The 12,267-nt window shown below is 39.7% G+C and overlaps 1 protein-coding gene across 1 annotated transcript; it reads left to right on the plus strand.

Annotated features, from left to right (window-relative positions):
* The first annotated feature begins 239 nt into the window (after nt 1-239).
* Nucleotides 240-2,253, plus strand: DEFB127 (defensin, beta 127). Its single transcript, XM_012665726.1, has 3 exons — nt 240-288; nt 1,842-2,077; nt 2,176-2,253. Exons 1-3 carry the CDS (start codon nt 240-242, stop codon nt 2,251-2,253), a joined length of 363 nt encoding a protein of 120 aa, XP_012521180.1.
* Nucleotides 2,254-12,267: the final 10,014 nt, after the last annotated feature.

Raw genomic sequence — 12,267 nt, forward strand, 5'->3', positions numbered from 1 at the left:
GATGGGATGGAACATGCTGTGTCTCTGAATTCCATGTGGGGGTAAAGTGGGTGACCTCAAATTTCCTGTGTCTGCCCACATGACGAAAAGCCCACAATTCAGAAATTTGGGGGCATATTTCATATCATACCATCTGTTCTGGTTCAGTGCATAAGAATCCAGGTCTCTGAGGAAGGTGACATAGTGCACAGTTCACTGGACCAAGAGCTCTGGCTGCATCTTCTCTGGGAAGCCTGACCATGGAGCTCTTCCTGATCATTACGATTCTGCTGTTCCAGAAACCAACAGGTAACCCAGAGCTTTCCAGGGATTCAGCTAAATCAACAATGGGATGAAGCATTTTCAAGAGCCTAAGGGAATTTCATAATCCACAGTAGGAGGTACAGGGCCCCCAAGGATGGCTAAGGTCTATCCAACATCTTCAGAAATTTCGTTTCCTGGGGTCTTATACCATGGTACTCTCCTTAAAAAGAAGTACTCATAGAGCTGAAAAGAAGTCATAATGTCTTCTGGGAAGGATTTGTTATAGAAAGGAATGAGTCCAGTAGCTAGGGGTACCCTTATTTCTTTGGATACAGGTTTTACTCTAACACTCAGCCATATTTTCTTCCACTCAAATATGTATTTTGGCTTGTTGTGCTACAGTGTGTGAATAGTGGAAGAAGTAAACTTTGGGGTCAGGTTTGAGAAACATGCCTTCAATATCTATTAGTTTGTCAGCTTTGAATAAGTAGTAAAGACTGTGAGTCTCAGTTTTCTCATCTGTGGAGATGAAGACACGTGGCTCACAGAGGTTTTATTAAATGATATAACATATGTCAAGCACCTAGCATGGTGCCAGGCACATACTAAGAACTTAAAAATGAGAGTTTCCTTTCCCCTTTCAAACGAGATCTTTTGTATTTGTACCTTATTATAGGAATAATAATGATCTGTCCTTGGCCTCCTAAATTCCTAAGACTCAAAGGAGTTCTAGAATTTGGGGTTGAAAGGATCATCTTGGTTCTCAGTCTTCATCCTCTGGGGTTGAGTCCAGGGATTATAGTACAAACCCAGGAGCTAAAATTCGAACATCTCTAATCTTACATCATCAAAAGTATTTCGGATCATAAAGAAATAAATATATATCAAGGTTAGCAACAGTGCAGGACTGAACATTGGAGGAATTCTTGCCTCTGGAGGTGGAGGGAGAATGAGGAGTCACAGAGGCATAAAACAAATCTAAGAGTTAGAAGGACATCCAGATTGTTGTGATGACATAGAAGCCAAAGGAAGATGTGAATCACCAGAAGTGTACAATGCTGAGAATAAATAAAGGAGGAAGATAAGTAAGGGAACAATACCTGACTGGATAGCAGGAAAGTCATTCTTGACCTCAGTAGGGAATAGTTTCAAGAGAATAGTTTGACTCAGATGTAAATACATAATGACAACATACTGTTCTCTGGGCATCAGAGGTGTGGCAGTAGTAGGAGGTAGTGCCCTGGGAGCGTTCAGGATGGAGAGACTTGCTGAGGTTCCCATGTGGAACATAGTTCCATACCCTGGAATCAAGGATTCAGCTCCTTTATTTTCTCCAACAAGATCTTATGTTCTTGGTGGAATCTATCAGATGTTGAAAGAAGGCCCAAAACCTTACAGGACCTAAATACAAGTCATCCAGTTAAATACAACTCCTAAGGTTCGCTTTGTTGGAGAATTTTCTTTGGGATATTAGGAGAATATGCCTTGTGGACACCCCATGCCTCTAAGCCCCACAAGCCTCCTCTGCCTTCCCCATAATCAAGGCTGCCTTCAGTCTCAGATTCTGATCTTTCCCTATTGCTCTTTTCTGTGCACAGTAACTGAACAACTTAAGAAGTGCTGGGATAACCATATACAAGGACGTTGCAGGAGAATCTGCAAAATAACCGAAAGACATGAAGCGCTATGTGGAAATGAGAGATATTGTTGCCTCAGTATCAAGGACATGGAAGCACGTAAAAGAATTACACAGCCACCTCATCCAAAACCACCAACATTTGCACTGACTCTTCCTCAAGACAATGATATAATAGACACTTCCCCATCCCAAAAGGTATATTATATGTAAATCAAGTATAATTTTCTGTTCATTCCTTTCTCAACCTATTCTAATAAACTAAGGTAACAAGATCCACATCTTTTCCCTTCTAGTTTCTTGGTCCCCAGAATGACCTTCGAGCAGATTCTAATAAAGCTCATTGCCAGTTTTCTGACTCGTTTGTTCTTTAACCAGAGAATGAACACTCATTATATACCAGGTAATAATTTGATAAGAACCACTCAGAACCTGTCCTTGAAAAGGAAATATAACCAGTGCACTAAGTAAATAAATAAATAAAAATGTAAAAAGAAAATATGAGAGACTAGAATAAGAAACCCAGGAAAACTGACATGTAATTTAGGGGAGGGAAAGGTGAAGCCAGTATTCATGGTAAATTCAAAGTGAGTTTAAGATTAAAGCAATGCCTTATAAAATGTGTAGGGTTTTAATACATGAGTGTCAGAAGAGAAGGCAATTTGAGTAAACAGAAGGTTGTCAACTAATGGAAGGAAATTGGAAAAGACAGAACATCCCAGGAAACTACACATGCACTTTGTTTGGATGAAGAACAGAGCACACAAGTTGAACTATGGGGAAGTCTGATTTTCTAAGCTTCTGCGTACCAGCGGTGAACTGGGAAGTTAGATATAAATAGGATTCCACCATCATGGAGCTCACTATATAAGGTGGAGGAAGACCTAAATAAATAACTCTAAGTCAGAAATGTTTAGGTTTTTGTTGTTGCTCTTTGTTGCTGTTGTTGCTCTTTGTTGCTGTTGTTGCTCATGCGCTCATCCTTTTGGTAACTGGAATCATTTGGAGTTGAGCGGAAATGTAAAAGACCTGGGAATTGGTCTGAATTGCAGTACTGTATCAGATTTTCTTGTTGTCTTGATATGCAAGACAACACAAGAATAATCCAAGTCTATGCTCTGCCTAATGCTTAAAGATGTGCCTTCTGAATATGCTCAACATGGAAAGTTTCTTCTCCAACGACATTTCACACTCATTTTCCATGTTGCAAACTATTCATCCAACAGGGGACTAATAACCAGAATATACAAGGAACTCAAATAACTCAATAGGAAAAAACCCAAATATTTAATAATCCCATTAAAAAGTGGACAAAGGCCATGAATAGAATAGACATTTGTCCAAAGAAGAAATACAAATGTCCAACAAGTATATGAAAAATGTGCAACATCACTAATCATCAGGGAAATGCAAATCAAAACCACAATGAGATACCATCTTACACCAGTTAGAATGGTGATTACTAAAAAGAATAACCAACGCTGGCAAGAATGTGGAGAAAGGAGAACTCTTGTAAACTGTTGGTGGTAATGTTACATTACGTAATGTTCAGCCACTATGGAAAACAGTATGGAGATTTCTCAAAAAACTTAAAATAGAACCACTGTATGGTCCAGCAATCCCACTATTGGGTATTCAAAGGAAAAGAAATCAACATATCAATACATTGCACCTGCAATATATTTCACTTGCACCCCCATTTTATTGTAGCACTATTCACAATAACAAAGATATAATAATAGAATCAACCTAAATGTCCATCAGTGGATAAATGGACAAAGAAAATGTATATATACATAATGGAATACTATTCAGCTGTTAAAAAGAATAAAATCATGTCATTTGCAACAACATGGATGGAACTGTAGGTCACTATCTTAAGTGGAATAATCCAGGCACAGAAAGACAAATATCCATGTTGTCACTTTTATGTGGGAGCTAAAAAATTTGAACACATGGAGGCAGAGAGTGGAAAGAGAGATAACAGAGAGTGAGAAGGGTGAGTTGGGGAGAGGGGAGGATGAAGAGAGTTAAAGGGTTCCAGCATACAGTTAAACAGAAGGAATAAATTCAATGTTTGATAGCAGAGTAGGGTGACTATACTTAACAAAAATGTAATATACTCACATGATGAACACCCTAAATACCCTGACTCAATCACTATCCATAATATACATGTAACAAAATTTCACATGTACCCTGTAAATGTGCACAAATAAAAAAATAATCTATGGGCTGGGTGCGGTGGCTCATGCCTGTAATCCTAGCACTCTGGGAGTCCGAGGCGGGAGGATCATTTGAGCTGAGGAGTTCGAGACCAGCCTGAGCAAGAGCGAGACCCTGTCTCTACTAAAAATAGGAAGAAATTAGCTGGACAACTAAAAATATATAGAAAAAATGAGCCGGGCATGGTGGCGCATGCCTGTAGTCCCAGCTGCTCGGGAGACTGAGGCAGAAGGATTGCTTGAGCCCCGGAGTTTGAGGTTGCTGTGAGCTAGGTTGATGCCACGGCACTCTAGCCCAGGCAATAGAGTGGGACTCTGTCTCAAAAAAGAAAAAAAATCTATGAATTAGATTTTGGAAAATGCTCTAAAATAGATCCAAGAAAAATAACATGCCTGTACCAAAAGGGTAAATAATGAAAATACAGGATTTTAATTTAATTTTTCATTAACATATAAAAATAAGGTAGACAAATAAACATACATCTAACAATACCGACCACACCTACTTCTCCTATGAGTATGGAGAGGATATAGGTTAATGGGAAAAAAGTCAAAGCAAAGATTAGGTCCAACCAGTCAAAGTAGAATTCAAGGCTTAATTTTATCTGTTCAGTTAATTATATCCATCTCCTCCAACTCAGGAGACATTTCCCTGATTTATCTGACACTAACTGAGCCAAATGGATTCTCAGATCTAATTTCTCAATGGACTCATATAGAGTAGAGGACACATATAGATTAAAAACAGTAAGCCAGACCCATCTTCAGTCTTACAGTGACAGAATAACCCTTCTTAAAATTGCCCCTCCTGACACTATGATAGAAGATTCAAAAGGAGAGGTGCTTGTGAAAAGTTTCAATGAAAAAAAAAGGCTTTCTTATGTAAGACTTATGTTAAAAACTCTCTCAGAATTAAGTTGTAAACAGCCATATATTAGCTTCCACAGTGCTGAAATCATCAACAAAAACGTCTTCAATTCTGCAATCAAGGTCCAGTCATTGTTTCCTACACACTTCTCCGAAATTCCCAAAAGCCACAATTACTAAAATGAAGGTCCTTGGGTGCTCTTGAAACTTGAACATATCCATCTCAATTTTTGTCTGTCTCCCCAGTAAAACAAGATGGTGAGCTGCTCATGGAGGAAGAAGCCCTATTGATTTCTTTATCCTTCATGAGTAAATGTTAGCTCCACCAAAGTTATTTATGGTCAATGCTTTCAATCAAGAAACATCAATGGATGTCACTACAAAAGTTTCTGTTCTTCTCATATGGAGAGCAGTTCCTACCATCATGCCCTACTGCAATTTTATCTAGCTCATGAGGAGCTTCTTAAACATGTCCTCCTCAATAAGACTTTAAATTTCACACTATTGAAACAAACAGAACATGCACTGCTTTCAAAGATCCTAAGAGTAATGTTTGTCTGAAAATTGTGTCAACTAGTCATTCAAATTGCTACTTTAAAAGGAGATGGAGCAGGCACATTAAATGAGTTTTAAATTATATATATTGGAATTACCACTAGCTGTCATGACTGCCTATCAGATCTACCCCAATAAATGTCATGAAAATGTTCAAATGTCTTTCTTCCCTCTAACGTATTATAGCTTTTAGCAAAATCCTCTATATTCATAAACACAGGTACATGCACTCACACACACACAAAGTTGGGGCATTCAGATCTGCTTGGACATAACAAATTTCAGTTTTTAAAAAAGGAGAAACACTTGAAATCCTGAAATTCTATTGACTATTGTCTTGCATGGAAAACAGAAAGCTAACTTCCACCTCTACCAATGTGTTCACTTCAACTTTATCTCCCCCATCTTAGTAGTATAATAACTGGAACATGGCAACTTCATTCGTGTTTGAAGTGTTTTAAAAAATGAGTGACGGACTACATCAATAAATCAATCCAGGGAACAGCATAGGACTTTATTAGGTGGGGAATCAAGTTCACAGAAGGAAGCAGATAAATCTCTTGCTGCAGCCTGATGGATTAGGCAGCATTTTTTTATTTAGGAAGAGTGGAGACCAGTGAGACATGGGCTTGCTTTAGGGTTGGATTGTGAAAAGGGTGATGGTGGGCAAAATAACGTAGTCCATCTTCCCATCGGACACCTCGCCATCAGGTTCTCGTGGCTTATGGGCTTTCAAATATATTTTGCTTTCTTCTTCATTAACACAACATAATTTCCCACTTAGACATCCCACTTCATAGATTTCCCCTATTTTGCATTTCTTCCTGCAGTAGCCTGTTATATTGTTAAAGCATTTTCTGAGTCCTGCCCCATCTGCACCTGGGAAACAACATTGAACCAAGGTTAGTTCATGAGGGACAGCAGAAGAGGTACGTGGTTCCCACACAAGTCATGACCTCCTGTACTCCCAAAGTGAATCTTATGCCAATAAAAGGAAACTCAGACACTCTCCAGTCCTTGAAGAGTATCCCAAATTAAGGACATTCAAAACCCCAGGCTCCTAGCCAGCACTTAGTGAGAACATTAGAACTTACATGACAAAAGAGAAGACAGAGATCAATTCCTGGTTATTGACTGGAGCCATGTCCCACCCCAGGACCTCGGCAAAGCTGACTGTCTCCTCCAAGCTCCAAAGTCAGCACTCCCTCAGCCCTGCCTCCCTCTGGCGTCCCCAGAGAGCACTAACTTGTCACCATCAGCACAATTCAGAGCCAAAGCAACTTCTAAAAGAACATCACAGACAGGACCTTTTAAGTGAACAGTGTAATTGGGTATCACACTCATTGATATGGGAAGCGGCAACCTGTCTTTGCCAAGATCTTGTGGGTCTTAGCAGTCAATGCTGTTGAGAACACTTTCCCTGTTCAGCCCATGTGACTCCATAACCTGGCTCCCTGTCTCTCACCCTCCACACTCCTTTTGATCTCAGATAAATGTGTTGCCCAAGGATGAAACTCAATTCCATGAATACCTGTCTCCTTGGAGATCCAAATTGTCACCTGTTGGAGTAGTATGTTGAGACCCTAAATCTCTTGTTTCTAATTCTTATTTGCCCCTCTACACAAAATGTTGGCAAGCCCACAAAATAAAGATGGAGATCGGAGACATGTTCTCTCTCTCCTAAACTGCAGAATCAGGGAACATCTTTGGATGTTAGAGGGCTACATTTTGGAGGCACAAAAAGACAATATGCCTTCTTCCTAGCAAGGGAGAAGGGAACTCTCACTGATAGGTCTCCTACCACGAACTTGGCGCTTCACATTTGTAAACTCATGTAATCCTCACATGAAATAGAATTATTATGAAATAGTCATTATACTCACTTGGATGATAAAATTGAGATTACAAAGGAATAATGCACTCAGTTCATACAACTAGTCAAGGATGAAGATATATTTTAACCTCACATTGACATAATTCTAGCCCATGTACTGTTCTCTTCACTGTTATAGTACAGTCTGAAAATGAATTTGGATGGAAAAGGGGATGGCCAGGTTCTTGAGTGAAAACAGTGTTCAGCATTATAAAGATAATTCCAGATGATGGGTTCATCGATACCTTTGAAGAGAACCCCTGAAGGTACAGCCCTGACTTCCTCTTACCTCCCTGGAAGCTCTTCTAAGGCACAGACTCAAGTCAGGCTCCCAGGAGAATGGGCATTTTTGATGATACCGGCCAGATAGCAACAATCTTGAAGGTCCCGCCCCACTTTTATGAACAGTAATATCTCCTAGGATTTATGGTACATTTGGACAAGTTACCTGTGGGTACCTCAAACAGCAGAATAATAAGAACCAGAAACAGCTTCATGTTTACAGACTTCCCAAGAGAAAGAGGCAACAGAACTTCTTTGTCCAGTGGTCTGTATCCCACAGGATCTTTCAAGATAAGCCAGAGTTTTAAATGTTATCAGCATTCTGAACTCTCACTTTAACCCACATGGATAGACAGGAAATCCAAGTCCACCCCCACCTACATTCCCAAATATGGACTTCACAGTCACAGAATGTTCCACCATATCATACCTACTCCCCCTTCCTCAGGATGTGAGTGTCTAGAGAGCAGGAACTATGATTTCTCCACCTGAGCTGTCAGCCCACTTGGGTCAAGGTTGGTTAGTCATATGCTCTGGTTTGCGTGGGACAGTGTTGGCTTATTCCTATTGTTCCAGTGTCCCATCCACTAGTGCTGCCTGTCACTCACAAAAGTAACCCAGTTGGGAAGATAAATTTAAATTAGTCAAAGTAGACAGAGAAACACATCCAATAATAATTTTTTAAATCTATAAAATTTCTATATAGTCATTCTAGGAGTAAGGATTGCTTTTAAGTTTGTCTAGATAAATTGATATTATTTGAGAGTTTCCCATAAAGTCCTACCCATCCAGTAATCCTTGAGAGTTTCCCATAAATCCTTACTTATCCAGTAATCCTTCCAAAGATAAAATTTCCTTACATAATATTCAACTAATTATGATCTGGCCCTGCTCTCCTCTCCCAGGGCATTTTATGGAACCTCTTCGGTCTCTGCCAAATTAGTTGTGGGTACCCCTACCTGACTTGTTACTTCCATAACCTGTTTCTTTTCACATTTAAATACCTCTTCACCAATTATATTACACTCCTCATCCCCTCCACCTAATTGGCCCTGGTGAGCTCCTAATTTTCCTTTAAAACCAAGTTCAATCACCTCCACATTTGTGAAAGTTTCCCTGGCCAACCTAAATAGAGCTGCAAACTCCCTTCTTTGTGCACCATTGTATCTTGTATATATTTTTGTTGGTCGTCACACAACGTCATGTTCCAATTATTAATACGTGTTTATCTGCAATAGCCTGTGAGCCTCTAACGGGCAGGTCTCTGGTCATGTTTGATTTGGAGTTCTTAACACATAGCACAAAACTCATGCTCTATGCTCCATATACAATTACTGAATGAATGATTGAAAAGTACTGAACAAATTACTACTAAATAAAATACTCCAAAACACTAATAAAGTGAATTAAGGCATTTCTTAAAGAAGGCTCTTTACCTTGTTTTGTAATTTCTGGACACCGGAACCTTAAATTTATAGTAATTAGGGCCCATCTGATCTAAATGTCTTTTTGTGACAGTATCTAGAAGAATTTTGGAATTTGTGAAGGCTGTATAAGTATTTGTTAATGATGATTAAACTCTTACCACAACACAGAGTTAGGGTAAGGGTGAGGATAGGAGTGAGAATTGTATATAGCTTACTATGTTTACCAGTAACCAGAGCCCTTGTCCATCTCCGTCGCTGCAGTACCTTGTAATCCTTGAGTGACACGGAAGACAGAGACTGGTCAGGCTTTCAGAATCTCATCATATCATACCGATAATATGATGATTGCTAAGGTCATGGGTGCAGGAAATGTAGCCACTCAAAGATCAGATGCATAAATATTCATTAAGGCTTTAACAAACAGATTAACTTCCCCTACCCTCACCCCCACGTTGTACAACTACTCTTTTTTGCCAGCTATTTTTTTTCTCCTTTGACCATAACAATCTACATCTCATGACAAGCAGCCCGGTTTTATTTTAAAATATGGAAGAACCAAACTACGTATTGATTGTGCTGCCAATCTGAAGATGTTTCACCTCACCTCGGTTCTCACAAAGTCCCTTCTAAAAGCAACTGCTTCAACTTCTGCTTTTACCTCCTTTGTTTCTCTGCACAAAGTTCAGATATGGTCTATATTCCCATCTCAGCTTCCAGGACCCTATGAATTATCTTCCTTTTGCGGCCCTGTCTTCACTGTATCCCCTCTTCTTTACTTGTGCAAATCAACTTATTCATTTAATCCATAAATGATTTTTGAGGACCTACTATGTTCCAGGAACTCTTCCAGGTCCTGAAACTAGACATACATCCATGGAGCACACATTTCAGAGTGAGGAGCAGATAAAAACCATACATAAATAAATATACAGTAGCTCAGATGGTGATAAGGCCTCTGGAGCAAAATAAGACTTGGAGGGCAGATAAGAAGTTGTTGAGCGTGCAGTCGGGTATAGTTTTAAATAAGGTATTTGTGAAAAGACTAATTGAGGCAGTGGCATTTCAGCAAAGACTTGAAAGTTATCTGGGGAAAAAGAATATCAGGCAATGAGAAGAGCAAGTGCAAAGGACCCGAGGTAGGACCATGCCCAGTGTGTTCAAGAAACAGCAAGAAGACTGCACGAATAGTGTGAAGCAATGAGGAAAGACAAAAAGGAGATTATGTCAGAGAAGTAATTGGGGGGCAGCACATTTAGAGGCCAAAGTAAAGAATTAGACTTTTACTCTGAGTAAGGCATAGGTTATTGGAGGGTGCTGGCATGATCTACCATATTTTTAAAAGATGCTTTGGGCTTCTGTGTTCAGAATAGACTGGGAGGGAGGGAAAGTGTAAAAGAAGGAAGCCTATCACACGGGCATCGCAAAATCTAAATGATAGCTAATGGGGCTTAGATGTAGTATAGCAGAGGAGAGGGTGGGAAATGGTCCAACTCTATATATCTACTGAAAATAAGGTCACTCACAGTAGAAGGGAAAAGGAGTCAAGATGACACCACAGTTTTGGTCTGAATAACTGACAGGATGGAGTTACCACTAAGAGAGATGGGTATGACTGGAGTTCAGATTTTTTTTTTTTATTTAGGGGAGGATAATCTTTGTTTAAGATACATTCATTTTGAGGTGTTTAATAAACATCTAAGTGGAAGCGTCTGGTAAACAGTTAGGAGAGATTGTAAAGCATGAGATTAAATGGGATTGTCAAAGTCATGACCACAGAGAAGAGACCAATGACTAAGCCCTAGCACTCCCCAATGTCGATGAGTAGGAACCAGCCAAGGACGCTAAGAGGGACCATTCCAGTGAAGTAGGAGGAAAACCAGGAGAGCGTGATGCTCTGGGAGCTAACTGAATTAAGTTTGTCAAGAAGGACAGAGTACCACTCGCAGCTGACATGTGGAGATGAGGAATGAGAATTGATCGGCGGCCCCACCAGAATCCCACTTGGTCTCAGCTCATTTCTCAGCTCCATGACCCCTTACTATGTGCCTGCTAGATAACAAATGCATTTTATATGCATTATTTGCTTTATTCTTCACAAGAACACTATGAAGCAGAAGTTAATATCTCTATACTTTTAATTGGAAAACTACAATTTAGGGAGTTAATAACATGCCCAGTGTCACAAGGCCAGTAAAAAATGAGCTGGGATCAACACAGGTCTGCATGAACCTAAAAGTAAAGGCGTTTACCACCATGCTAAGCTGCCTGTCCACCTGCCTCTTGTAGGTTAATCTTTGGGAGATTGGAGATAAAATATTCAAATACAAGATGTTACTTTATTCACAAAAGGTACTGGCCATGCACTTGGCTGGACATCCTCTACCCACCGACCCCTTTATATTCTATTCATCACTTAGAAGGCAGCTTGAGAGAATTCGTATTTCTGATTTCTGCAGATGACATTATTACATCCTGGAAGTAATACTGATTGCCTACTTCAATGTATTCCTAAATCTGATTGTTCATCTGTGTCGATTCTTTAATATCAAAGAGCCTTTATGGAATCTCGGGATGGGCACAAGAAGCACACAGTCTCCTCATTTTCAAGGCTCTTTGTAGCCAAACAATAGATTTCCTCCGTTTTGTTTTGTTTTGTTTTGTTTTTTCCCCCTTCCTCAGAGACTACTTGATAGATTTCCTCTTGAGTAGGCTGGAAAGTACAACAAAATGTTGCTTTTAGAAACGGTCGGTTAAAAAAAAATCACCTATTAACCTTTGTTACTGCACCTCCCACTGCGATCCAGAGTAGTACAAATCGCTTTTAATATCTTACTTGTAAATGGACTTTCACTGTGTTTCATTTCTGGGGAATATTCTCTAAATTCTACTTAAGATGTTATCTTTCCATACTGCAGGACAGGCTAAATCCAGGCAAGAACTGGGATAATTAATTTCCTTGAACAAAGACTAGGTGAATCAAAGCAAGATTCTTTTGTTGGCTATCTGGACGGGCCCAGTGTAATAACAGGGTCATTTAAATGTGGAAGGGGGAGGCGGGAGAGTAAGCACAAGAGAAAGTGAGGCTGCAGCCCTGGCTTTGAAGATGTAGGAAGGAACCATGAGCCAAAGAAGTCAACCCTCTAGAAGCTGGAAAAGACA

The sequence above is a fragment of the Propithecus coquereli genome, unplaced genomic scaffold, assembly GCF_000956105.1.
Source record: "Propithecus coquereli isolate 6110/MARCELLA unplaced genomic scaffold, Pcoq_1.0 Scaffold122, whole genome shotgun sequence".
NCBI lineage: Eukaryota > Metazoa > Chordata > Mammalia > Primates > Indriidae > Propithecus > Propithecus coquereli.

Excerpts from the sequence above, each read along its gene's own strand:
- DEFB127 (XM_012665726.1), top strand. The coding sequence starts at position 240 with ATGGAGCTCTTCCTGATCATTACGATTCTGCTGTTCCAGAAACCAACA. Across the intron at positions 289-1,841 it reads GCTGTTCCAGAAACCAACAG|TAACTGAACAACTTAAGAAG; the intron begins GTAACCCAGAGC and ends TTCTGTGCACAG. Across the intron at positions 2,078-2,175 it reads ACACTTCCCCATCCCAAAAG|TTTCTTGGTCCCCAGAATGA; the intron begins GTATATTATATG and ends TTTCCCTTCTAG.